This window comes from Nipponia nippon, unplaced genomic scaffold (assembly GCF_047370975.1).
Source record: "Nipponia nippon isolate SJK-2023a ecotype South Korea unplaced genomic scaffold, ASM4737097v1 scaffold_20, whole genome shotgun sequence".
Taxonomy (NCBI): Eukaryota; Metazoa; Chordata; class Aves; order Pelecaniformes; family Threskiornithidae; genus Nipponia; species Nipponia nippon.
Genome location: NW_028262337.1, coordinates 1,610,749 through 1,638,491, shown reverse-complemented (window position 1 = coordinate 1,638,491; position 27,743 = coordinate 1,610,749). Strand labels below are relative to the sequence as shown.

The window sequence follows — 27,743 nt, the reverse complement described above, 5'->3', positions numbered from 1 at the left end:
ATTGCAGAATCCGGAAAAGCCTGTTACAGTAGTGCTACCAAACATGAACTGACTTGCAGTGTGACAGCTGCTCAAGATTCCTCTTTACAGTTTATTGTTTCTGTAGCCCCTTTTGTTATGTTTACCTTTACTCTTTTACACCACTGTTGGTGTGGAGTGTAAAATAACCCCATTCTTTCAACTTGGCCAGCGGGGAGAAAAAAAAAGGACTTTCCTGTTCTATTGCATTCTTGCAGCAAAAAACTCCTGGCACAAATGAGGAGTAAGAGATTAGTAGGGTTTTCTGAATAAGAATTTAAACCAGCCTCCATAAATATCAATAGACAAGCATATGGAACTTGTGCAGCTGATGCCTGCAAATATCTGCTGAATAGGCATTTTGGCTTTTCCTCACTCCTGCTGTAAAGGAATGATAAGTCACTTATCCTTTATCCAGAACCAGTAGACATACTGACTGTCACTGTTGAAGGTTATTACACTTTACTAATTTAGGCAGTGTTGATGACAGTTACTAAACATGCAATATATGAACGTGAATAGAAGTGCCAAGGATCATGCTGAGTAACAGACTTTGTGGTTCTATTTAAACAAAAATGACACCTTAATTTTAAGTACTGTATAATTACACCTTGTAAGTACTGTGGTTTTGAATTGAGGCACAGCATTTGCAGTGGTCAGAAAGTTTGATGTTTTGTATTTTTAAGACTACCAAATTGAATTAACTATTTAACTGTTGATTTAACTGCTGATATTTCGGTGGCTGTTTCTCAGTGCTGTCAAGGTTAATAAGTGAGTAACCTGCTGTGACAACTTTAATTCTCCAGTTTTGACCAAGTATAAAATGTTCAGTGGCTTCTAAAAAGTTCTGCATAGTTGCTTATTTTAGCTTGTAATAATGATATGATAGTCTGACATGATATAGAAACTTCTGTATCATTTATATGAAAGTAGGGCATCCTGCCTAAAATATGAGACTGCTATAACAGAAACTGGGCTAGTATGAAACAAACAAATAAAAAATCCCCCCAGACTGTTTTTCACAATATGGACCTTCCCATCCAATTTTTTTTTTTTAATTTTCTTAATTAGGTGAGCTCCTACATTCTACTATGATATTCATTGTAACAAAAATATTTGTTGACTTTCTGTTGTCTGCTGAAGAGGTCCTTCAGGGATAAAGAACTGCTCTTGCCAAAGAGTTGTTGATTCTTCCTTATTATGTAGCTTCAGGATCCTTTCATACTTTGGTATCCTCTTTGATCTTAAGCTTAAGACTATGAAGAGAAAATGTTTCCAGTTAGTTGGCAAAGGGATTCCTCTACAGCTCCACAGGTTGCTTCCTTTAAAAATCTTGGCTCTGTGATTCTCTCATTTGCTTTACATTTGCATAACTGTCTAGAAGATATCGTTCTGTTTTTTTGTTTGCTTGTTTTCCAATTTAATTTTGCCTTTGGTATTTATGTTTAATTATATGTGAACTTTCATTTGCCAAATCCCTGCTGATTTTTAACGTGTAGTTTTCACTAGACCTGTAAATGCCCATTTTTCTTTGTAATGACCTTCCTTTCACCTGAACCTTGTTAATGAGTTGAATATTTAAGTTCACATGGCTTACTAGTGTAATCATTGGTGATGCAGGTGTCAGCCCGCTTGTCTTCCCCTAGTTAAATGTATTTCCTGTAAACAGTATGAGTTGATCTTAAAATTGTTGAATGTATTGCACAGGAGCTTGTAATTATTTTTATATTCTCAGCTGGAATATATTTATAATTACCTAATGCCTTTAGGTCTGTATCGTAAGTTTTATATCCTTCCTTTATTTGTTTTCCCCGTAGTACTGCATTCTTGCAGGAAGACGTAGATGCTATGAAATAATCTTTCAATTTTCTTTGACTTTCCATCTCTTATCAAGGGAATCAGGTTCATTCCACTTTATCCAAAGATGAGTTTTAAGTGCTTTTAAATGTCTAATATAAAAAATACTTTAGTATTTTGAGTAATACTCAAAAGTACTTAAACACCAACCTCTTGTTTCAGAACTGGGACCTATTAACGTGTTGGAAGTAAGTTTAGCTGTTCTCTGTGTGTTCCAGTTGCTGCATAGTTTAGTGAACTTTCCCTTCTGTGGGGCTCCATATGTGATTTTCGTGCCTCAATAAGTGAATTTTTGTGCCACATTCCAATGGATCTGAAAGAAAGGTAAACTGCTAAATTTTAGTTAGCTAAAATCTGGGTGAAGTATAAACAAATTTTAAGAAATTTGTCTAGAAAGAAAGTTGTTCATCTCAGAGTTCTGGTTCTTCCCCCTGTACAGGTAAATCACGCATGTAAAAATAGCCTGCCTATCTGCTAACTCTTTGGTGGCTTCTTTGGGAAGTATTTCACTGTATTGGAGTGCTGGCTTTGACATCTTATTATGCTTGGTAGTACTGTAAGTAAGCTGGTGTTATACCATGTATACAATGATTAACCTGTGGTAGCTCCAGAATGCCTACCTGCTGACTTGTTTTTGGCCTCAAGGGCTCAAAACTCTCCCACTACTCATTTGTAAATGCTGTTGAACTTGAAAAGTGTTTGACTTGCTTGCTACCACTGTTATGTGGTTTACTTCAATGAACAAAATAAGATCAGGTAAAAGATATTCTTGATCATTTGAGAGACTTGTTTGTGTGAAGAGCTTTAAGACATCTTAAAAATTAAGACAAAGTAGATGATCTACTATCCTTTATAAACTACTCCAGCACAAATTCTTTCACCTACTCATTCAATTATGTTTGGAGCTTTTCTAAGCCACAATAAGAGGCTTGCAGTCCAAAGCATGTGGACTTTGCACAATTTTTAAAAATAATTTTGGTTTTAGATAATCCATAGCACCTGATAAGGAAAAGTTATATCCCCCTAATTTCTTAGTTCAGAAACTGTAATTTATATAAGTAGAATTGCCAGCTTTGCATAATAGGTGTTCCAAGGAGCTATTAATACTATGCACTATACCTACTGCATGCAGTTAGCTCCCTTCCTCCAGCCTGCAAGGAAGAATGCTGCTGGAGTCCCAAATACTCCAAACCCCATGCAAAAGAAACGCTAGCTGGGTTTGTAACAAGTAGTCAAGAGTGAACACTTTGGTAAGTTTGAGAATGCCCACTGTTCATTTAAAGGAAGATATTTATTGAACTGAAGAGAATAAACTTCTTTTAGGTAAGTTTTTCAATGCTTAGAGAAATTTTTTTCATGAAGGAAAACGTGACATAAGGAATTTACCTGTCTATATGAAATTTAGGTAGAACCGAGGTTCAGAAATCCAGTCCTGTAAAACTTTTCTGCTGATGCTTGGCCCTGGAAGAATACAAGCTGTGCTGTTATTTTGTTTTTCATTTCACTAAGCCCTGGTAATTTGTAGCTTTTTACACCTGGAACTGTTCTAGACTTAACTGACTAGCTAAATAAGGTATCTAGAAAAAAAAAAAAAAAAATCAAAAACCTTCCCAACAGTGAAGGTGTCTCCACCACGCTTCACTGGCATCTGCAAGGTTTGTTATGTGAACTGTAACTACAGGTACCACCACGTTTTAAAATGCGTAAGAGAGTGCCATGGCAGGGGCCGCAGACCTGGACCTACAAGGCTGGACCAGTACTCTGAATAAAATGGACTGGGTGTCCACAAACACTTTGGAGACTGGCAGCACGGTCTTAAAACCTTGGTTTCCTCGTTGTAAATTATCCTGCTGCTTGTTCATACCGCAATGGCTAAGAACAGTGAGGCTGGCAGCTGCGCTGGAGACAGCCTGGAAACAAGACAAGGAGCAGCGTGACCTGCAAGAAGTGTGACCTCCTGTCATGTGCGTGAGGGGAATTTCTCTTTTCCTGCATCTAAACAGCTTCTCACATTTTTCTGTGAATCCTTCTGTTCCATCAGGCATTGTTAGGGCATGCACTGATCATCTGGGATATTTTTAGAAAGTGTAAATAATGGTGGAGGCACGCTTTGAATTTTCCTTCTTGCAGCAGCAGAAATGCCAGCAGTGCACATCACATGGCTGCTCAGACAAGTATACATCTATTCTAGTAACATTTTCCCACCCAAACATAGCATCCAAGTGCCCTGTAGAGACCATGTGCTTACTGGAGCCTGGCTCACCCCGAGAGCTACGCATTGGAAAGTTAACCATTCAAAGCCTCTGTCCTTACGTTCATTCTCGTGATGTTAGTCCTCGGTCACAAAGTGATAGGACAGAAATTTAAGCCACCTTAACTTCACAGGGAGACATCTGCGATGGCGCATCTGCGTTGTCCATCTGTGGAAGCAGTGGAGTGTCAGAAGGAAAACAGGCAACCCCCCCCCCCCCTTTACAACTAAAGTGACTGTGAGATTGATGGGTTTATCCACCTGGGGGTTTTTAAGGACAAAAAAACCCTGGGGCGGGGGTATCGGTGAGCTATAGCCCTTGGAGGGGCTGCTTCTGCTCCCCGAGGCTCCAGGAGTGGGGGCTGCTCCCCGTGCCCGGCCCTGCCCCCGGCCCCCCCGAGGAACAGCGCCCGGGCCGGGCTCCCTGGGCTCGGCAGCCGCAGGACGGCTGGACAGCTCTCCCGAGGCCGCCGGCTGAGGGGAGCCGGCAGCCGCTGCGGCTCCGCGGGCTGCTGGCTCCCCTCAGCCGGCGGCCTCCCGTCCCTCCGGCGGCCCCGCCTCAGGCGCACCCGACGTCAGTGGGCGTCAGGGCCGAGCCCCTCACCCTCCCTCCGCCCGCGGCATCCGCCGTCCCGCCCGCTGCCGCTCTCCTCTCCCGGCGTTGGACAGCAGCAGCCGCCGCCTCGGCCCAGCCCGCCGCCCCTCCGCTCCCCTCCCCGAGAACCGCGCAGCGCGAAGATGGCGGCGTACAAATTCCTCCTGCCGCCGCTCGGTCGCCGCATCCTCCTTCCCGCCACGCGGGCGTGGGGCGCTGGGGCTGAGGTGAGGCGAGGCGAGGCGAGGCGAGGCGGCGGGGGCGGCCAGGCCCCCCGGACCGCCGCTCGGCTGCGCTCCCCCACAGCGGCCGGCCCCGCCGGCCGCCCGCCACCCCTCCGCGTCCCCCTGATCGCCGGGCCTTCGCCGCCGCTCCCGCTCGGGCGGCGGTGACCTTGGCGGGGTACGGGACCGAGCTCGGGGCCGCCTCCGCCGGGGGTCGATGGCTCCGGCGGGCTGGGGGGCCGGGCGGCCGGTAACCCGGGGGCCCGCAGCCGCCCCGCTGCCCGCGCCGGCGGGGAAGTGATGGGCTTTGTCTTGGTCCTTTTTCCTCTCGACGTGAGGGTTTTGGCCCGAAGGAGGCCCGCGGGCGCTGCGGGAGGCGGGCGGCGGGGAGGAGGGCAGAGCGCGGCCCCGGGGCAGGCCTGGCCCCGGCGGCTGGTTGGGGGACCGGCCTGGAGCTTTGGCTTTGAGGTTTAATTCGTTTTATTCCCCCTGCATTTGAAATCGCAGCACAATTGCTGTGTGTTACTGTGCATTTCGCTCTTGCTCCCGCCGCGTCGGCCCTTCCTAGAGGTAGGCTGCAGGTGTAGGCAGGGGAGGCCGGGTCGGTGAGCGCAGCTCCCTGGCAGCCCCGCCGTGCATTGCCAGTCATAAACGTGCGGAGTTCAGCTGTGCAGCTAGCGCGCTTGCTTGCTTTGGTCTTCCTGGGGGAAGCTTCTGTCAAACATCACTAATGTAATGGTTTCCAGCCCACGTGTAACCATAGCCAAGCTAATTTTCTGTCTCTTCAGCCAGAATTGCTTCTGTGGCTTTTCTTATTTTATTTTAGTTGAAACAGCTCATCTACTCTCCTTCTCATGCCCGTGTTTACTCTTCCTGGTGTCTTTATGGACAAATAATCATAGCTCTTTCAGTCTTTGTTTTGCTAAGTTATATTTTCCTCTTCCAGAAAATTTACTTCCATTTAATTCTTCCAGAAAATTTACTTCCATTTACTTCTTCCAGAAAATGTACTTCCATTTACTTCTTCCAGAAAATTCTGGGAGCTCATCTGTCCCCATGTTACTTCTCTCTTAAACCTGGGCTGCCAGAATTGCAGCCAGCTCCTGAGGTGTTAGCTTCGTGCCCTGGTGTACAGGGGAGGGTGGGTGATGCCTGGCACCTCTGCTCCCTGAAAGCCCATTGCTCTCAGACATCAGAGTGGGTGGGAAAGGGACTGAAAAGAACGTATTTTGTCTATACAAAAGGTATATACCCTCGTTAGAGACATCCAATCTGGGAATGCATGCATATGTAACACATGCTGCTCTGTTGTTCCCCACTGTTACAGGCAGTTGGGAAGATTAAAGAAAAGGTACCACGTGGTCTCCTCAAAATATTTTCCTGTGTGTGGGTGCAGGGCCTCAGCAGTGGCTTGGCCTCCCTCCAGCCCTGGCCCTCATGCCTGCTTGCAGCCCTGTTGAACCAGGACTCCTGAGGCTGCCAGCATTTTGTCACTTGCCTACCAAATGCGACCAGAAGAGACACTGTTCCTGAAAGAAATAGTCATGGTATAATTGAGCATGGGGAAGGGTCTTTCACTGTTTCTCACCTGGCACTGTTCCTTATGACCCACGTACTGATTTGTTTTTGGTTTCTTTTTGAGACCATCAAAGCAGAGGAACATCGATGTTCCCACTGGGAAGGAGATAAGCCTCCATTCAGAAAGGTTTTGTTAATATTCAGTATAAACTCTTGCAGCTTTAATTTTATAAAGAAGGCAGTTTCTGTAATCTTGAAACTGAGCCAAAAATTACTGCCTGGGTTGTAACTGGATCTTAAAGCAACTCTTCAGGGAAGAATGAGGCTATTGTCTTTAAAACGTGTGTAGGTATAATGAGTTATGACGGTTACTGTGTATTGGCTTTGCACTGTGAAGTCTCGTTTTGGGGGTGGGATTTGTATTGATTTCCCTCTTGCCCTCCCTGTTTCATCAGTTTGTTGGAGTCTGCCTGATTCTGGGCTGTTCTTCAAGAACACAAAGAGCCCTAAGGCTGCATTAGGCAGCTGGGGGAAGGTTCACTCTGTTGAAGGGAGTCCCTGCTTACTATTTTGCCAGCACAGCATTGTACTTCATATTGTTCCTTGGCCTCCACTCAAATTTTGTGGTGGGTTTGGCTTTCTGCTTCAGCGATTTCTGGTTATGTTTATTGTGTGGATATCTTTGAAGCTAGAAGTAACAATATATAGGTTGGAGCGGTCTTTGGGTTGCTCTAACTCACTCTGAGGAATTGCATTTGTGAATCTGGTCACAATAAGTCACAATTTGTCAGCAGTTTAGGATGGAATTCAGAAATTTAAGATCTGTTTGGATATTGTCAAATTGATGCACCTCATATTAAGCCTAAAGCCTTCATAATACATATGAATGTCGTAAAATATCGGTGATGTGGGAGATACAGAGACAATAGAGTCCTTGTTTTGGAGACCTGAACCCTTCCCCCCAGCCCAATGTTTAGTGTTTACAGTAGCAACATCTTTTTTTAAATATTCTCCCCCGTATCTAGCCAGAGGGATGGTCATCATTATAAAGCTACTATATAATGCTTTTTATTCATTCACTTATTTCTTTTAATGTTGTTCCAGATTTGTGGATGTTCTTTTTCTACCAGCTGTCATCGCAACACCAAATTTTATACTGATCCTGTTGAAGCTGTAAAAGATATACCCAATGGGGCAACTATACTTGTTGGTGGTAAATATTTAAATTCTTTATGGATGCAATCACATGTTCTATTAAGGAGCTACTTTTTACCATTTTACCATGTTTCTTTCAATATTAACTAGTTTGAGAATCCATATACTTTTATGGGTATTTTAAACAAGTGATATCCTACTCTGCTAATGAGGGGCAGACTCTTTCAGTGAGAAAATCCCAGTTTGTTTCTTAGGAGAGGGGAAAAAGCCTCAGAAAAATCATTAGTTTTTTTCCCCACTAGTGAAGTGTTAGACTTCACTTTTAGTAGTTTGAATGCAGAAAGTCAACTTGGGCTTTTTCAAGTTAGCATCATTACTTCAGGTGGTGAAGAAATAGAATTTGGTTTGATTATTTTTGTGGTAGCGTTCTTGGTATTCTGTAGCTGCCTAGTTGCTGAGTCTCTGTGACCTTGAACAAATCACCTAACCTGTTTCTGGCTGTAGGAAGTGGAGATAATGCTTATCTACATTACACCAAATGGTTATGTGTAGCATTTCCAGAAGAGTCAAGAAGTTGTGTCATACTGACTTTCACCGTGACTTGAGCTTTTGAATATTCTAGATGATTTCCACAATTTCATGCTGTTCAAGCCACTGAAAGAAAAGTGATCTCTCTATTTGGTAGGTTATAAGTGATTTTTAGTATTGAAGAAGTAATGAAAGTAATGTTGTAAAACATGGGAAACCTCACTGGAGATGGTAATGGGGCAAAATGCCTTCTAGGAAGAATTATTGTATTCTTTATTGTTGCTGGAACAAGAGCAGATCTGAGGCTCACTGGTTGGGAAGGAAATGATAGTAGTTGTAGTGTTGGAGTCTGGTCTAAGACCTAGGTGCCTCAAATGTACGTGGCATGGTATTTCATTTTAGGCATACTGGGTTCTTGCATAGTATGTAGGAGTGTGAGGCACTTCAGCCTGGGTGGAGATCTGGGCCCTTCCAGTTACACATCTTCCTGAGAGCGTTAAGATTGCCAGATTTTTATCACCTAATTATAGGCTAAGCTGTATGGGAGAACTCCTCATTCCTCCTGTTTGACATTGTTATGTGCAGCAAAGAACTGAAGGTTAGTTGGGTAGAAACAGAAGGAGGAATAATGAATACGGTGGTTAGGGCATGCGTCAGAAGAGCCAAGGTCCTGGAGCCCTTCTCGAAAGGCCATTTGTGTGTGTGCAGACCTCTGATGGTTAAATGGCTTTCATCCAAACTGGGAAGCACCTAGTGACTGGGAGATTCCAGTACTAGGGTGCAGCTCTTTCCGGAAGTGTTGGTTTATTTAGTCAACTAAGGAGCTTGTTCTAGTCAGAAAAGATTTTTAATTAAACAGTGTACATTCTTAGACTTCTGATTAATCTGTGTTTTTTCAAACACTTGTTACATATTCAATTTTCTTTTATTTTATGTAGGTTTTGGATTGTGTGGGATTCCTGAAAACCTCATTGGCGGTTTACTGAAGACTGGAGTAAAGGGAATAACAGCAGTCAGTAATAATGCAGGGTAGGTATTCATATGTCTGTGGTTTAATAAGTACAAACTAAATATTCCGTTCGTGTGAAAATGCTGATGTGTATGAAAAAGTCTTACTTTTCATCATAAGAATTTTCATGTTAACCACACAGCTTTGTTTGAAAGTGTTATTTTTGGAATAAGCCCAGGAAGTATAGTAGTGTATGTACACTCAGCTTTGTCAGGGGTCAGTTGTCACTGCTGTAGACAGTTGCAGCTATGTATATTTATATACATTTAACTGGTTTACTGTAACTGAAGATTCTGACTTAGATGCTTTAAATGTAATATCAGTGATTTTTTTTTTTTTGGTGTGTGTGAAGTTCTAAATAGGTTGGTTTTTTTTTTAACTACCTTCTTATTGTAATTCTGTTACTTGAAAAAAACCCCAAACAACACAACAGTGGAGAATATTTATGAGGAAAGAATGGGGAGCCTCTTCAATGGGTCTTGGAATTTTTGATTTATTTTTTTAAATGTTTTTCCATTAAGAAATTCATGTGGGGTTGACAGTGAGTATAATTCTTTTACATATAATTTCTCAGCTTCTCATTAGGGCTGATCTTTACACAAGCTGTTCATTGTAGTAGACTCTACAAATACCTAACGATCTTCATATAGAGAAATAACTACAGCCACTTCTGTTGAAATGCATTGATAAAATAGAAATGAAATTAAATAAAAATATTGATATACAGAATATAATGACTTGTATTTGAAATCAGCCTGGTCAATAAGACTGATATTCTGTTCTTGCAGTATTGTTGGATAACTAGCATCTGCAGGTGGCCCTGACCTTGGTTCAGTGACTTACCCTATTAAATGTCACCTTCAGCAACATAATAATTCCAGTGTAATTTAGTTAATTGTAGATGTAAAGAATATTGGAAGACTGATGTCTCCTAATGGCATTGTGCTTTCTTTAGCAAATTTTCTTTGATTAGGGAGCTCATCCTAAACTTTATTGTCTTGGGAAATAAGAGCCTTCTCACAGCTAGATGTACTGGGGTTACATGCCCCAGTTGGTAAGGGAGATAGTTTGTGAGCATTCTTTCTATTTAGTTCGTGGTTTTTTTTTTGTTTTTTTTTTTTTATTTTTTGGAATGTTGCTTACTTTCAGCAAATGGTAATATCTGTGTTATTACATTTTCTGTGAACTTTTGAATGCTGCATTTGTGATGAGAATTTTGTATTGTTTTCATTGAACTTCATTAATGCTTGCAAGTATGAGCCCTTTCCTTGGGTTGGAAGTCTCTCATCTGTTCTGTAGAAGCTCAGCCTTTATCCAATTATAGAACAAGAGCTGTAAGGGGAAAAAAAATCACTGCGAAACTGTTTACTTCTGTGTCTATGTTAGAATAAAAGAGAGAGAAGTTTATGTGAGCCAGAAAGGTTGTTGGGGTATAAAGAACTTTGTTGTTCATACAAAATGAAAATGGATGTCAAACCTTGATCCTTCAATTCCTCCAGCCTTGCCAAAGAAATGAATTAGGTGGGATTTATCTAATAATGCTTTGTGCTGTTTTCAGCTGCATCATTACATCTCCCATATACTTTGTCCATAGATCTGTATCACAGTCTGTTTAGTTTTTAACCTGACTGTATTTAACATAAGTTTAAACCAGAATACCATTCAAAACCCACAGATTTAGTTTTTATACATATCTATCTATATACACACACACATATAGTCCAAGCTTCTGAGACTGAAGTTTACAATATGTTGATCTTCAGTTTTTCTTCTGTGCTTCATGCTTGCCATTGCACATTCATTGCATAACAGAAACGATTTGTATTGGTATTTGACACATACACAGTCAAACTCAAGTTCCTTAGACTCTTGTGGGAAACAATTTCTGCTGGATGATAAAAAGGAGAAAGAGACAGAAATAATTTTGAGTGGAAAGATCAAGCACTTAGAGTAGAGATCCTTCACTTTCCTCATACTCTTATTTCTGAATGACACATATATGCAGATAGAGATTGCACAGATGCTTGTGGGAGGGAGGTGAGGGTTTGAATGTAAGGAAAAGTGAAAAGAGAAGCATTGTGCAATAGAATGGAGAAGACGACATTTCGTATTGTATTCTGCATATAGTTGGTGGTGTTATAGGTTAGAATTAATTTTGCTTGAAATAATGCTAGCTGTCCTGAAAATTCTTAGGACTTTGAGGCTGGAGTGATTACTGTAAAATGTTTGGTTGCTGGCAGGAAAGCAAAATTTAATTTCTTTTTTCTTGAAACTAGTTTTCCATGAACATTCATGGAAGTCTGGTAAGCTCCTCACAGAACAGTGTAATAATTTGAAAATGCCCAAGGGCATCTAGGCTTTTCATAAAGTCTAGTTTCTAAAAATCCTGGTTTTGCTCTCACGTTGAACAGTATCATTTATTTTGAAATTAAATTAATAATAAAATATAGTCTCATCTATTGTTTTTATTGTATTGCTATTATATGGAACTTAGCCCGCTATAGTTCAGTAGGGTTTGGGAGCCAGGTTAAAGCATAGATGTTGTCATTAATAAAGTCAGAATCCTCATCACAGTGATTGATACCATTTAAGCATCTTCTAATACCATGTCAAAAAGTATAATGATATTATCAAGTATTGCAATACTAATAAATGGATTTGAAAACTGAAGTAGCACAGCAATCATATACCCTGCAGCAATAGTATTCAAAGGGTGAATTGTTCCTGTAATTTCAGGATGTCAGGTACTTTGTGGGATGAGTAATTTGCCACTTTCCAAGATGCCTCAGGATTCAGTGTGTTTTGCTTTGGCACTGTTGGGCTGCAGTTGATGCCCTGCTGTGTTTCATCTTCCTGACTGCAGCTGCTTTCTCTTCTCCAGCTCTTCTAGCAAACAAGAGGTAATTGGTTGTGGTTAGGTTTTCTAATCCTGCAGTGGGGTTAGCAAGCAACTTGAAATTGGAGCCAGGGAAGCAGCCAAGTACATAGACAGACAACCTATTCTGGAGAACAGTGCAGCTACATGGATTAAGTCACATGTCTTTCAATATGCGTGCACCACAAAATGTGTTGTAGAGCTATCTGTTCATAACTAGAATAGCATCAAGGGAGACAGCACTTCTAGGAGAAAGCAGTAATTAGGAAGTCCTGAAGCGCTCTTACCAACCCTTTTAGCTGGAAAGAAGGTTCAGCAAAGCCTAGAAATGCTTGCCAGTGTCTGGAAACAACTTTAAAGGAGTAGGATGTTCACAAGTTCACACCCTGCTGTTCTGCACTGCAGTGTAATAGGGAGGAGATTCCTCCTGCAAATCCTTGTTCATATCACGTAGTTACTGGCAGGTAAAGTCCCTGTTTTGGCCTTTGAAAGGCTTGCCAAGGACAGGTTGTACGGTAATGTATGGGCTGTTCTTAGGCACCCTAGTCAGAAACATCATACTGCTAAACTTACTGTCTTTTGCTCTGCATTATGCTAGTGTGTATGCTGTGTGCTATCTAGTGAAACGACAGCTTTAAGAGTAGTTACTCCTTTGCCAAGCCAAACAAGGCAAAGTGTTGGAAAGAGAAGCAGTACAAATATCCAGTATCTCTGGTATTTACGCAACTTGCTGCAGGGGAAACTGGAGCTTGTGAACCAGGGAGATAGGGAAAGATACCATGGTGGGAGGGTGTGCTTCTAAAATACAACCTCTCACATCTTCCCTTGTAAATTGTTTTGCTTATGTTGTTCATATTTTAGGTATTTCTTTACACTATGTTATTATAAGCCCTTAAATTTAGAGGATTCTGTCTCAGTAAGCTACTAAAATCCATTTTATTAAATTTTTGCTGCATTATTGTTTGTTTGGTTCACTCCACATACATCAGTAGGTCGTTATTTTAAACCTTGATTCAGTGAATTCCTGACACAGTTGTGATTAGTATACAGTACGTTCTTGCATGTCGTTGTTTTTTCATCTGCTTGTGACTTTGTGGTGTCTTGGTGCACACTAATTTCAGGTTACAGTGGACTTGGGCATTTCAGGTCAGCTTATGCTAAGACTTCCCTAACACATGCTAGCAGACCTATTGTTTCAGGATCTATGTTACAACAAAAACTATGTTCTTGTCAGCACAGCCAAATATTTAAAATGAAGGTTTAAGAAATTTGCACCAAATCATTATTTTTAGTTAATTTTGCTTAATGAAATGGATAACTGATTTTGGGTATAATCACATTCTGAGATCAACACTTTCATTCTCTCTACCACCTCAACAGGCTGAATTTGTACTTGGTAATAATGAAATCCATTACTTGTCGTAGCTGCACATGTGGTCTGACTGTTGTATCAAATGAGCTACTTCCCTCTAAGTTATGTCTGCTTTTGAGACTTAAATATGCATTCTTTTTGAATACGATAGTGTTGAACAGTAGGGTTTCACTTACAGTAAAAATAGAGAAGTCACAGTTAATATCTTAATTACTAATCACCTGGGTGATCATCTAAAAGGAGATTGACAGCATGCTGTCAGATTATCACAGATTCAGACCGTCTGCTTAAAAGGCATTACCATCTTTTTGAACCTTTAGTCTCCTCTCTGCTCTTTTTGAAGAAGTTCTTTTTATGTTAGAATGTTATGCCTTAGTAAGGAGAAAATAGCTTTGAGATAAACATTTGAACTGTTGGTCATGATGCCTGAGTGCACTGTTATTTAGTTCTGTTGAACATAATACCCTTGTTTTCCTAATGGGCTGTTTACAGTTGCTAAATCTCCAGATAAGACACTACTCTATGGCATCAGATGCAACAGTAAACTTACTGTACCCCATATTCAAAAGCACAAAAGGTATTTTATGTTCTTAGCAATTAAATATTTTTAATTTAAGGCAGGATTGATAAATGTTATGTATCTTAAAGTTTAAGGTTATCTCATTTTTCTGTCGTTGCTTTGAATTGTATGTTTCTGTTAGTGTGTCTGCCATCTTTGCCACAGACTCCCTGTTTGTTGTTGCGTATGTAACTCCCATGCCTTAATTCCATCCTTATTATTACTTATAGATACATATATATGTATGTTATGTATATTTATATTTATAGTACTTATATATATTAAAAATGTATTTTAATATATACAAAAATACCATCAGGTGGAAGTTGCATTCCGAATTCACAGAAAGTTGAGAAGTTTTTTAACATAGTGTAAGGTGTCAGGTGGTTTTAATGGCATGAATTTGACAGTCCCTTGATTCAGAGAGCTAAAATGTAAGTGAAAAAGTCTATGAGGGACTGGGAAGAAAGCATGTATGTCCACAAAGATATGATTAAGGTGATACTTGGAGTATCTTACATTGTGTGTGTCATTTTTGTGTATGCATAAGAACTTCTTTAAACATCCCAAATTAAGTATACTTTCAGAAGTGAAATACAAGGTCACCAATGACTCTTATCTCTCTTGGTGGAGAGATAAGAGTGGAGTTAGGTAAAATCCTGTGCATGGCAAGTTGCCAAAATCACGAGGAAAGGTATATAAGGTATTTTCAGTGTTAAGTTGATCATTTGAAGCAGCTTACTTTTTTTTTTTATCATTTTCATTCTTTGTAAAGAATCTAATCAGATACTTTATTACAGCGGTTAGATTGATGACACTGTGTGAACTGCAGATCCCTGAAAATCTGACCAGGTCATCTTGCTAATTTTAGTATGGAGGTTATTTAGAATTTTGGCAGGGCAAATTGTACTAAACTTTGCACTAGATGGAACTGTTGAGAAATCAGCTGTGCAGATGACTTTCTGGTTGTGATTACAAATGAGGAAGACAAAATAAGTGTAGAACTCAGTGTGGTTGAGGAACTGTGTCAACCTGGTTTTAGAAAAGTGACAATAAAAGCTAAGCCTAGCTTTTCATCCAGGAGGCTTGAAGTATGATGCATTCATGATGAAATTCAAATATTTATCGGATTAAGACTATACCATATAACTTCACCATGAAGGAAAAATATAGTAAATTTTAAAAGTTCTGAATAGAGTTCTTTTATTTGTTGTAATATAAACACAATATGCCATTTCATTGTAGAAAGGAACATGGAAAGAGGAGACCTTGCTGCTGACATAACCATGCAATGTACAGTACTTGTCCTCTTCAAAAACCATTTGCCTTCACAACCTTTTGATAGACGTTGCCTATATGCCTGCACCCTTCATTCTTACAGGGGTGGAGCATTGTTTTTGGAGGAGGATGGTGGAGGAGGAGGAATACTGCCATTTTGCTGTGAGCCTGGAGCTGAGATGAATTTATCGGAGCAGAGAGGACAGAGTTCCCCTAAGAAGGCTTTAGTAGTAGAGGGAGAAGAGTGCAGTCACATGCTGCAGAGAAGGAGCAGAGGGAGTTTAAGGCTCAGTCATGCCAACTTGCACACAGGGCTTTGTGATTCCCAGCAACCGTGGGCTCCCTTCTTTTCTTTCTTCTTTCTCCCCTCAAAGTGGAAGAAGTCCCAGGCTGCTGAGCTGTTTCTTTCGTCCTTTGCCGTGGGCTGTGAACGTGGGGAGACAGTTTCTGTGGTTTCTGGGAGGTGTGACACACTGTCTTCCTTCTCCTGGCCAGGACTGCCTTAGCATAAGGCAGCATCCATACTTCTGTCCTCCTTCTCTTTTCTTTGTCATCTTCCCTCAGAGAGCTTCTACCTCTCTTTTCTGCTTTCCATTAAGCAGTTCCCATTTGGACAGATGGAAAAATGTCCTCAGAAAAAGGAAAGAAAAAAGGTGGCTGAAGACAGTCTCTGAAGAATCAATAGGGCAAATAAATATTATGCCTCTGTCTAATTTACCTTCCTGTGAGCTGAATCTGTTTTCCTCTCTGTTAGTTGACTCCCATTCCTTATCTTGCCCTCATTCTGTGTGCCCTACTGGAAGTGGGAGACAGAAAAGGAGGAAAAAGAGAATATCATCTGAGCTGGCTCCTTAGTAATCTCCCAGTGTAACGCTTGGGGGATTGTTGTGGGACATAGTCTCACTCTTACGAGCCAGCTGGATGACTGGGGAAGATGAGTGATCAAGAACTGTTATGTGAGTGATTGTCCACATTTATTTTACTATTGGTGTACCTGCACTTTTGTTTGGTGTCTTCTGGCAAATGCCCTGTAGTAGGCATCTACTTATTTTCTGCACAAAGGCTATAAAGGATCACTTTCTGGTGCTGCCAGGTTTATACTTTATGATGATTTTTGTGGACCTATGAATGTGCATCACTAAGAACTCAGATGGTATCTTCAGCCACATACCTTCTTTCATGTTGGTAAAGTTTCATGCTATAGTTGGGCACCCCTGTGATCCTGAAAGCTTAAGGCTGTGTTACTAAGAGGTGCCAAAGAGGTAGTGATTGATGCATTCCTTTTAGTTGGGAAGCATATCTGGACTTCCCTAGGAAGTGTGGACCTATCAGGAGACGTAATTCCGTGTAACTTGGAGCATATCCTTTCGAGGACTGAAAAGCTGATGTTACAAAGTAAAACAGATGAGATGGAGTCTCTTTTAGGTGGAGAATGATAGAGGAAATTGTTTCCCTCTCCCAGGCCTAGCCTCTTGCCAGGAAAATTTCTAGCTCTGGAACAGGTCCATCTGTTACCAAGTTTCATGCATAGTTATGTAACGCTCAGACCTGCCGCATGCCTAGAGAGACTGCTTGTGTATCTCCAGAAGCTGACTAATGTCTACATAAAGTGTTCTTAAGGAGTAGGACCAACCATAAATATGCTTTTTTGCAGCAACAGGAAGTTGTAGGAAACTCTAGTTTCTGCCTGAGGTGGAGCCTTGCCCCGGGATTCTTGCTATATGCTTTTCTTTCTCATTCCATAGTCTTCAGGGGTGATGTAGTTACCCTCCCATCCTTCCAATCCCCAAATTATGAGAGGAGAAAGGTCAGATACGGCATCATGTTAGCTCCTCTTTGGCCAACATGTTTTAATTCTCTAAAACTCAAATATTCATGTTAATCTTTCATAACCAATGACTTCTGATCTTGGTGGGATCTCCCAGGAATATTCGCTGCAGGTCCTGGAGAATCTTGAAGAACAAGTACAGAGGAAGACTTCTCTTTAAGAGATGTAGAGTGAAGCCCTCATGCTAACTGATGCTGCTTACTAGTGGTTTCCAGTGTTCCCAGTAAGGGCAGCGAGTCTGCCCTGACTACTCCCACTTTTCTTAGACACCTATAAATGTCTTTACAAAGGCAGAGAGAGAGAGAGGAGAGTGTAATTATCTCCTTACTCCCCAGCCCCCCCCCCCCCCCCAATCTGACGTTTCTTGCCAGAGTAGTGTGACATTCCAAATCTTTTTTTCTGCATAAGAATGCAAATTTCTATTCCCTGCTTCATCAGGCTGCATAGGGCATGTCGGTGTGTGAAGCTTTTATCAGCTTGGAAATTTAGGTAATCTCTTTTTCTCTGTGATGCTGTAGAAGGTGTTTTGCTTGAGCCACGGAAGAGAAAGGTTTGAGAGCTGCAAATTACTATTTATGTGGAGTGCAACATCGACATGCTGCGTTTGACTACTTGCAGTATACTTGAGATATGTGGGCTAGATCTGGGCTAGGATTTGTCTTTGGTTAATTTTATTTATTAGAAAAGGCAGACGTTAGTTTTTGACAGGAAGGTTTAGTAGGTCTGAGAGGGACAAAACAATAGGAGGGGATGTGTTGCTAAACAACCAGACCTCCTTAATTGTGATTACTTTTTGTCATCTGCACCAGTAGAATGGGGAACTTGCGTCACCTATGTTCTTGATGAGTGCCAGGCTAGATCTCTTCCTATATGCTTCATGTATTCTGTTGATTCAGATTTCATCCTAATACAGAATGGGGAAACTTCTAGAGACCTTAAAATTTTGAGGGCAAAGGAACGCATTCTCTGTCTAGCACTAACGCGTACTTTCCCTTTTCCAACAGCATACATAACAACTGTATCGGCTTCCACCACGCCTTTTTCCTTCCCATCTAGGGCAACACGTTTTGATTGCACTCACCTTTGTTTACATTTTTAAAGAACCGAACCCAGCTTTTAAAATTGGTATACAGGATTTATTCTTTCCATGCACTCAGTAAAGGATCTTTTTTTTTTTTTTATGGTTACTATTTGATAGGAAGGGCATTACCTGCAAGACAGATATTTTAGGGGTAACATTTTCAGCATAGACATAATTTAAGCTGAAAAGTTCAAAGAAACTTTTGTGCCTAAAACAAAGCAACCAAGAAAGCAGCAAAATATGGAAAGGGAGAACAGGTAAGTAACATTAAAAATGTTGTATTGAAATATTATATTGAAAGAAATTTCCCTAAATCAGAAATTGTTTTTTTATTTTTATTCTGGAATAGAATAAGAGCAAAGAATAAAGAAGAAATAAAGAAATAAAGAGCAAAGGGTAGGGAGAATAGGAGTGAGAACAGCATTTTCTCTGCTGTGTGAAATGTTGGTTTCTTAGGATATTCAAATACAAGAAAAAACATAGGAAACATAAAATAGGCTGAAGTGCTCAAAATGAGTTTTTGGAGGGAGATGAAAGGGAATCTGATGTGCATGGAAAGCAAAACGGTTATTTCAGCTGGAAACCTGAATGCAGATTGCAGCCTTAAAAAGGATGGATAGCACTATATTTCTTTTGAGAAATTTACATCTAGAATAAGCATATAAGATGAGTGACAGCAATTGTGTTTATACACAATTATACAGTGAAATGAGGCAGAAATTTCTTTAACCATTACAAATCTGCTGTTGACCCGCTGTTGCCATCCCTTTCTCATGTGAACGTGCACTCAGAATTTTGTTGTCTGCATGCAGAAATCTCGTGTCTGCCTGTTTCTATTTGATAGCTTGGAAGTTTTGCAATGGTAAGAGTAGTCTTAACCCTCTGAATGATACATAGAAATAGCACAATCTGATTTGTAACCAGTTCAAGCTGCCCCTGCTTGTTCTTTCTTGCACTACAAAGCACTGCACAGTTTTGTTTAACTTCTGTATTTTTGCTACACAGTACTGTAGTTATACAAACCCATTAAACTGCTGTCAGATATTGGCTGGTCTGCTACATTGGCTTATTACCTTTTGTAACGAGAGGTCAGGGTTTGATGGTTTTCTTGTGAAAGGGTTTGTCCTGTTTTGAGTGACCCTATACAGGAAATTCTGGCATTAGTATTTTTATTGTTTTTTTTAATCCCTTTCTTTGCCCACAAGACTCCTTTTTCTATTCTATTCCCAGCTCTTTTAGTTTCAAACTGCTGGGGTTTTTTCATTTGGGGAGTTAGAAATATAGCCTGTTTCCAGGCAGCACACATTTTATTCTCAAGGCTTTGGCACTGCAACGTTTTTAACATTACGTCAGAGTTAGATTTTTAATTTTTTTTAATAGGCCAGAGTTGGGTAGTGGAGAAAGCTTTTATAATAAGTCAAGTTCTTTACATCTAGAGAACACGGAATAAATTCAGAGAACCAGATCAGAGAAGATTGTTTCACTTCCTCTAATGCAATTTCCGAAGTGCCTGAGTATGCATCGAAGTGGGCTGTCGTCTTAAAATAGTCCTAACCTTAAAATAGTCCTTATTATGCATGCAGTTGAGAAGTCTTTCTGGCTGCGTGTCTGTCCATGGAGCTTGGTGAGTATCGTAGGAGGCGAAGAGCTGGTGCTGGTACTGCTCTGCTCAGCCCCTCTCCCTTCACACGCAGTGATGCTATGGGACATTGGCGCTGGTGAGCAAGAGGATAGTGGTGCTGTTGTAAAAGTGGGTTCACTGTTAGCACTTTTATATTTGAAAATGAATACTGTATAATAGTAAACTTTTTGAATCGGGCCTTTTGAAAGGATGCCAGGAGGTCACAGCTGGGTTGTCTGACACGGATCCTGAAGAGGTGGAATATTAACATACATTGAATGAGAGTTGGTTGTGGCTCAGTGGCTTCTTTCGTCTGATCTGCACTGATTCATTGTGCAAAACAAATAACCTCTCAGCGCACTCAGCATTTTATCTGAGACTCTTTTTCCCCTCTTTTGAGTAAGATAGTATTTTTTTGTATAGGGAGCATAGATTTGTATTGCAGTACTTATACCTGTCGCCTGTACATTCTTTTTCTTTCCCCATCACCATAGCTTATAAAGCTGGGATTAGGGGCTATACTTACCAGTAACTTGGGTAAGGTATTAGGAGGGAGAATAGAGGGAAAGCAGTCTGATGCAGTACTTTCTCCATCTGGTTATTAGTGGAAAGCAAGTTCATTTCTGACAGTACCTAGGGAAGGAAGCAGTATTGTAGACATGGTGGTGTAAGAATACCAAGATGTGAGATTTATATAGGAAAGAGATATATTTCACTAAAGCAGTTAATAGAATCAGAAAATACAGACAACCTTTTTGGAGCTCTTCTTCAGGAGTGGTGTTTTCAATGGGATGCATATATTGTAAGCACATGTGCATGTTAATTACAGCATGCTGGATACTGGGTTTGGTTTCTTAAAGGATTCTTTTAATATTTTTCAATATTTCTTATCCTGAAATCTCAAGCCATTGTGTGGGTAATTAAGTCATACTGAATTGAGACAACTAGTGGCAGATATACATCACTTTTTGTGAGGCACTTCTGGGTTACACCATCTTTCCCATAGTGGGAGTGGAAGGTCTGAGTTCTCCACTCATATGTTGCAGAGACCAATGTAAATGTAGAGGAGCTTTGCACACACGTACCAGTCTGCCAATATCCTGCATAATGTGTTGGAAATGTGAAAGAAACATGCCCTCGTAATATCATCTCTGTTTATTTCCATTTTTATATTTTAACTTCATGTCTTTTTCAAATTGAAATAGCTGTTTTACAGAGCCCTTTTGTTACAGGAACTCTTGAAATACGTTCTTGTCCCATCAGTACACAATATAGGGTGACAAATATCACAAAAATGCTAAAGACTAATAGAGAGTAATGTCTTTAGGATATTAGAATTTAGAAGCACTGTCACAAGAAAAATGTTTTATGTTATCTTCGGCATTCAGTTTAAGCTGAGACTATGACACAGACGAGAAAATCCTGACTGCAGTGTTAGTATCTTTTGCTGGAGTAGGCAATTTCTTAATAAGAAAGCGAATTATTTACTGTAATAAGAAAATTTAAATACAAATATTCCCTTACCTTATATTCAAACCATGTGAATGTGCCTTTCTCCTTGAGCTGCTAAGCAATCACTTGCTTTTTTCCTGGGGAGTGAGACTTTAAACAAAAAATAAGCCTTTGTTCACTCAAAGCCAGGTTGTGCCATGTGTGACTTTTTATTAATTAGTAAGGCTTTTTAAAAGAGCAGGTATGTAAAGAAACAGCACTTGTTAAGCTGCTATTTGTAGCTGTTACATGTGAAATGTCATAAAAATGAAGTTTTGGAGGTATTCAGTGCCTTGGAAGAGATGAGGTCTGAGCATTGGACTACTAAATTTTAATTGTGGCTTTGATGTTCTTTCTCCTAAAAGCTGGAATTTGATTTTTGTCTCCAACTCCTTATGTCTAAAATGGGGGGAGATAACTTTGTCTTATCTTGTTAAGTCATCAAAGTTTATCAAGTGCTTTGAATACAACAAAACTGTTAGAAATGCTGAGTATTGTCTGGCTTTTTCTACACAGTGTTGACAATTTTGGACTTGGTCTTCTGCTTCAGACTAAGCAGATAAAACGCATGGTGTCATCATATGTTGGAGAGAATGCTGAATTTGAACGCCAGTATTTATCTGGCGAGCTTGAAGTTGAGCTTACACCGCAGGTAAGGAGTGTCTCTAGGAGACTGATGATTTCATTTCATCTAGAATACTGAATTGAATAATGCTTAATGTGCACGTGTGCAGTAAAGACAGATGGCACTTGCCATCTTGGGATCATGGGCTGAATTCCTTTTATGGCTTGTTACGTTATATTCATGTCAAGTGTGTGTGTGTATATATACATATGTATATTTTATTGTACAATGTTTGATTTTTGGTAGTTTCTCCCAGATTGTAGAAAAACACATAAAGTATGGTCTCTCCTGTGGCCCATGTAAAGGGGATAAAGTCAGGGAGTTGCTGAATTCCCGTATTGGGATGTTGCGTTTGCAGCGTCTGCCATCTAGTGGGTAGGAATCAACTTAGAGGATTTCAGTTCATTGTGAGACATAACTCTTTTGAGCTTGTTCATTAAATCTTAACTAAATTAATCTCTGCATAGTGTTACAAACCAGTATGTACAAGTTTACTCTTTAGCACCATAGTTTTAATTATTTTAGCACTGCCAAGCTACCCAAATAGCCTGAATGCAATGAGATCCTAAAATCATGAGTATCAGCCACATTCTATTGAGATCCAGTTTTGTGAAATTAGTACTCTAAAGTCTACAGCATGTTGGTGTGTGGCATTTCGAAAGGTGACACATAACCTTTGGGCTTTAAACAGCTATTGATTTAAGTCTCTGGGAGAAGCAACAGTCTTGAGTTTTTATGGAGAAGAGAGTCTTGGGCTCCATCTCTTGGGAATGTCTCTTAGAATTGCAGAGGTGGGCAGAAAAGCTCCTTTTATACACAGTCAGCTGACATGGAAATAACCAGGCACTTGTCACTTCTCATGTTTTAAAAGTCGCACATCTCACAGTTCATTTTCTCCTTTTTCCTAATGTTGGGTGCTTTCATGTAGAAGTCCTTGAACTCCTTAGACATGTAATTGGCTTTGTGAACTGCACAGACAAGCTATGTAGATCCAGCATGAAAATACTGGGTCTACAGCGTGTAATGGTAAACAGTAAGGTGAATTAATGACTTGGTAGGAGATGTGAGGATTTGAAACGTTTGTGTCAAGATGCACTAGGCTTTTGGAAAATGCTCTTCAAGTTTGGTATGACTTTAGGCAAAATGGGGGACTGTTGTCTCCTTGTTACATGGTAAGGGAGAGGTTATGGTGAGATCTTGACATGCTAAGGCTGCTTGGAACACAGGACTTTTGTCTCATTGCATGGTTTGCATCTGCCTCTTGCCACCGTTTTGTAAACCTACCAGAAGTCATTATGTTTCTTGCAGGATAACTGGGGAAAATGCAACCTGTGTTTTGGAGGCTGTCAAGCTAGATAATTGACCATGACAGTCTTATCTTGCTTTGAATCCAGAAAAATACAAAAAAAGATGGGAAAGGACACTAATGAAAAGCACGTAGACATGTCTTTGGCCATAAGTCAATAATTAAAGCTGATGAGGAATTTGGGTTGTTCATATCTGTGGTACAGCTGGACACAGAGCAGAGTGCAGATGGGGTGGTCAAATAGAGTAGAAATGCTGTTCTGTCAGCTTCTTGGTATTCTTAGTACAGGCAGCCCAGATCACTGGACTCCCTTTCTCAATCCCCTATGTGTGGCTGTTTCAACTTGGAGCGAGGTATGAAGTTTTTCTTAAGATGTTGGAGAATGAAACATAAATGTATAGGACTGATATAAAAGAAAATCATTCTAGCATATGTAGCCACATGGGAAAGAGAAAAAGAACTCTGTATTCTTCTCAGACTAACGGATTGGGAAACAAGCTGAAGGAGAGGAGGCACAGCACAGCGCTGGGGCTTGGGTGTTGACAGTGAGTTGAGTGATGTTGTGCTCTTGAGCAATTTATGGCTGTGGTGAAGCATTTCTTGCCATATCCAGTACCAATCCCACAAAGGAGAGCTAAAATGGAAGGAAGAAATAGATGTGATGGTCTGCTGAGTTCAGAAGGAAAAGCTCCAAATGACAGGATGTAAAAACAAGTTCATGCAAGCCATTCATCAAAGTTTGATTTGTTGTTCCCAAATGACTAGTTCTTAAATGTGTTTTCCCATAGGGTACGCTTGCTGAACGTATTAGAGCAGGAGGAGCAGGAATCCCAGCGTTTTACACCAGTACCGGCTATGGGACGCTGGTGCAGGAAGGGGGTGCGCCTATCAAATACAACACAGATGGCACCATTGCCATTGCCAGCCAGCCAAGAGAGGTAAGATGTCAATTTGTTATTAGGAAGCCTTCTACTTTGAAAACTGAATTTCTTACATATTTCCAAGATAAACAGTGGTTTAAACACCTCCTGGCCAAGTTTAACATTGGTATATTGGATTAACAGCATGGCTGTAGTACCAGACACATTAGTTTTCATCCCACTGCTCACTTCTGTCCTCTGTGATGCATTAGAAAAGTTTTTACAGCTTTAGGGTGACTTAGCATCAAGAACTGGTCCAAGTAAAAACCTGCCTTGCTGAATTACTCTTCACTTGGCAGTTCTCTGACTAGGTTCGCTGTGTATTCAAAGAAAATCTTGTACCAGGCCAGTGCAGTGTACAGTATGGATTAAGAACAATTTATTAGTGGGGCAGGTGCTCCTTAAATACTGTGGTGTGGAGTAAGCAGCCCTGCAGCTGTACATGAAGCTTTAGCATTAGAAGAGATGGTATGTTTTCCTGTTAAACAGGGAAGAGCTCAGCTGACACAGACTTTCAGGAAACACATTTGCCAACAGTTGAAATGCAATGTAGTCTAAGTATTTGAAATTGCAAAGAAACAAAAGGAGTGTGGCTTCCAAGTGAGAAACAAGGGCTTCATATTGAAATTGGATGTAGAATTCGGAGAAGGGAAGAGATTTCTCAGTGCCATAACTGTACTTGAAGAAATGGATGGGGCTAATGCTGTATGTTTCAATCAGGCTGCAAACGGCATTAAATTATACCTCAAGAATGTCTCTGGGATAAAGGTAATTCCCCCCCCCCCCCGATTTTCATGTATTTTATACACAGCTATTTTCAGTATTATCTAATAATTAACTTAGTATTTTTTTCCTTAATTTTCTTACTGAATATGTCATTGTAATGTTTTACCATTTGAAGGAATGTTTTCTTTATTAAATAGCTTATAATTTTGATAACATTTTTCTTGTAATTTTAACATTTGTGGAAAAGTCTCTCTTACTCTCCTCAGTCTTTTGGGGGGATAATAACATGACTAGTATGATTCGATCAAATCATTCTCCAAATCCATTTCAAATGCAAGTGTCATTTTATAAAAGCTCAGATCTGCTTTTACGGGACTGAAAAACTGACTTCTGATACATTTTTGTCATACTTCCTCCCCCTCTCAGAAATTCTAAATAGCTCAGATCATGTGATTTGAGTACTCTGTCTCAAATCCACTTCATTTTAGATTTGAGGTTTCTGGTGGTGGGCAGTGATTATGAACTTTTTCAACAGTTCTGCTTTAGCATTTCAGTTTTTGGTTAGCTGGTAGATGTGCAGGAAAAAAACCATATCTAATTCCAGTAGATGGAGCAGCAGGAATATGGATCTGATTCTTGTTCTGTTTCACTAAACAGAGACACTATGATGAAACTGGGGTTTAGAGCCTTTCAATGCTTCTCTGTTATTATACAGTTGAGCTACATTTTTTCAGATAAAACTTTATGTAGTACAAAAAAGAAGTTTAAATATAATAGTCTGTAAAATTAACCCCATAAAAAATATATTACATGGGAGATCTGTTTGAAGAAACCTACATCTCAATAGTGTATTTTTCTCTGTAGGTGCGAGAGTTTGATGGCCGTCACTTTATTCTGGAGAAGTCGATTACAGGAGATTTTGCTCTTGTGAAGGCATGGAAGGCTGATCGTGCAGGAAACATCATTTTCAGGTATGACTTGTTTACCAGTGGGAAAAGATTCTTCAATAGTTTAGATAATGAAAGACAAGGAGAATCCTGTCTCCTGTGTGATGGCAAAATAATGTTTTACTGATTTAACTTTTTCATATTGCCTTTCCCTACTGTCACATTATACTGCTATGAAAAACAAAATATAATCGCTTTTTCTAATGACTTTTGAGAATTCAAACATAGCTGTGAAATAAAACATTGGTAGTTAAAAATGAGACATAGCAGACCAATGTCATTATGATGACTGTGGAGAAATGTAGTGACATTCTGTTCATTTCAATTTTCATGTTAGTTTGGGTCCTTCTCCTTGGGCAATTGAAGGGTGACCCAAGAAGTGCAGGTTCATGTATGTCAAGAGAAGGGAGCTGAGTCAGTCTCCTGGCCAGTCAGTGATGGGAAAACTTGATTCTGTCCCCAGAAAACTGTGTTTAAAGTTGATTTGATCTCAGCGGTGTAGGGAGAGGCATCATATGAACTTAATGAAAAGTTTGGGCATTGCACTAGTGATAACATCATTTATTTGACTTGCTACATTTGTGCTCTGGTTTGTCCTGAACTGAAGCAGGAGAGGTTTGCTTATGTTTAACATCTGGTTTTTATTTGTTTGTTTTATGGCTATCAGATGAAAGGTAAGTGTTATGGTAATCAGTTGGAGTTTACTACAAGAAGATACGGAATGATGCAGCCTGTCTTTGTATGTATTAAAACAAACAAGGAGTTGAAAAAGCAACTGAAAAATCCACAGATAAAATAATACCAATGAAGTAATGCTTTTTTCTGTGTGTATATATGTATATATACACATGTATTGACATAAATTTTTATTATATCTTACAGATATAATATTAATTTTAAATACTTGAAAATTAAGAAAGAATTTTTTATTTTACCCAACTCTTGACATCCTGGCTTGCCCACTGGCAAGACAAGGTAGTTTCTGATTGAAAACTGAACTTTGTTGTGTGCGTGCACATGAATTTGATGGCTGCTAAACTGCTTTCCTTAGGCTCTGGGACATGGAATACAGGAAATAGTCTTCCCCCTGGGCTTGTTGTTTGATCTTGAGCCTCTACTGTCTGTGCTTTTACTCTGTATCTATCTACTGATGCTTACTTACCTGTGAACAATTCTTTCATTCTCCACTGAAACAGACTGGTTGCGTTCTCCGATTTCTCCCTCTTCTGTTATGTCCTGTGGTCTCTTGTTATGCCTTTCCCTCTCCCTCCTGTTTTTTCAGAAGTTTTCGTATGTCTCCCACATTCACACAATACAGTTGATACCAGATGCTACTTTTGTCCGTAGTGGAGACCTAAAAATCTTGACTTCTTCTTTCAAGTGTAACTAATCGAAGACAGAAACATCATCATCCAGTGTTTATTCCATGTAGATTATTGCTAGTTTAAAAGAATTTGCTTATAATAAGCAGTGACGCAGTCTGGTTTTGGATGAGACATAGATTACCTCATGGCCTACAACAGAGAAACACAGGCTTATCATATAGCCTGCGGGAGACAACAGAGGAGGAGATTGTAATAGAGTAGAATATAACAGCAATATTTCTGTGATCTGCAGGATGAAAAGGAAAATGTATTTTTGACATTGTGCTACATACTGAGTATGTATTCACTGCCAGTGGGACCCTTCCATACTTTTATTATGTGACTTCTGTTTTTGTTTGCTGAGGTATGCCTAGATAGACATAAGCTCTGTGTTTACTCACATCTACCACCACTTTCACAGCAGTGCGGTACTATTCGTAGTGTGTTTCCCATGACTCTGCTATCTGTGAGCTTATAGGAATGGAGTAAGTGTCTGCCAAACTGTTGTTGATCACCCTCAAGCTAAGAGCTTTTTTAAATCTAAAGGATGTACTTTAGGTAGACTTATTTGGATCACAGGCCAGCATGAGTTTTT

The 27,743-nt window shown here is 40.1% G+C and overlaps 1 protein-coding gene and 1 long non-coding RNA gene across 2 annotated transcripts in view; one reads left to right on the top strand and one right to left on the bottom strand.

Annotated features, from left to right (window-relative positions):
• Positions 1-542: 542 nt before the first annotated feature.
• On the bottom strand, positions 543-5,303 carry LOC148055562 (uncharacterized). The gene is made up of 5 exons (XR_015705241.1): positions 4,877-5,303; positions 4,189-4,295; positions 3,262-3,336; positions 2,026-2,204; positions 543-1,274 (listed from the first exon to the last, which is right to left on the bottom strand). It is a non-coding gene; the product is annotated as an uncharacterized LOC148055562 (long non-coding RNA).
• OXCT1 (3-oxoacid CoA-transferase 1) overlaps positions 4,682-27,743 on the top strand; it is an 84,173-nt gene continuing 61,111 nt past the window's right edge. Inside the window, exons 1-6 of the mRNA XM_087759773.1 lie at positions 4,682-4,948; positions 7,568-7,676; positions 9,085-9,175; positions 21,777-21,912; positions 23,980-24,129; positions 25,702-25,808. Coding sequence (XP_087615899.1) covers positions 4,865-4,948; positions 7,568-7,676; positions 9,085-9,175; positions 21,777-21,912; positions 23,980-24,129; positions 25,702-25,808 — 677 coding nt within the window. The 5' untranslated portion in view covers positions 4,682-4,864. The remainder of the gene's footprint in view (positions 4,949-7,567; positions 7,677-9,084; positions 9,176-21,776; positions 21,913-23,979; positions 24,130-25,701; positions 25,809-27,743) is intronic.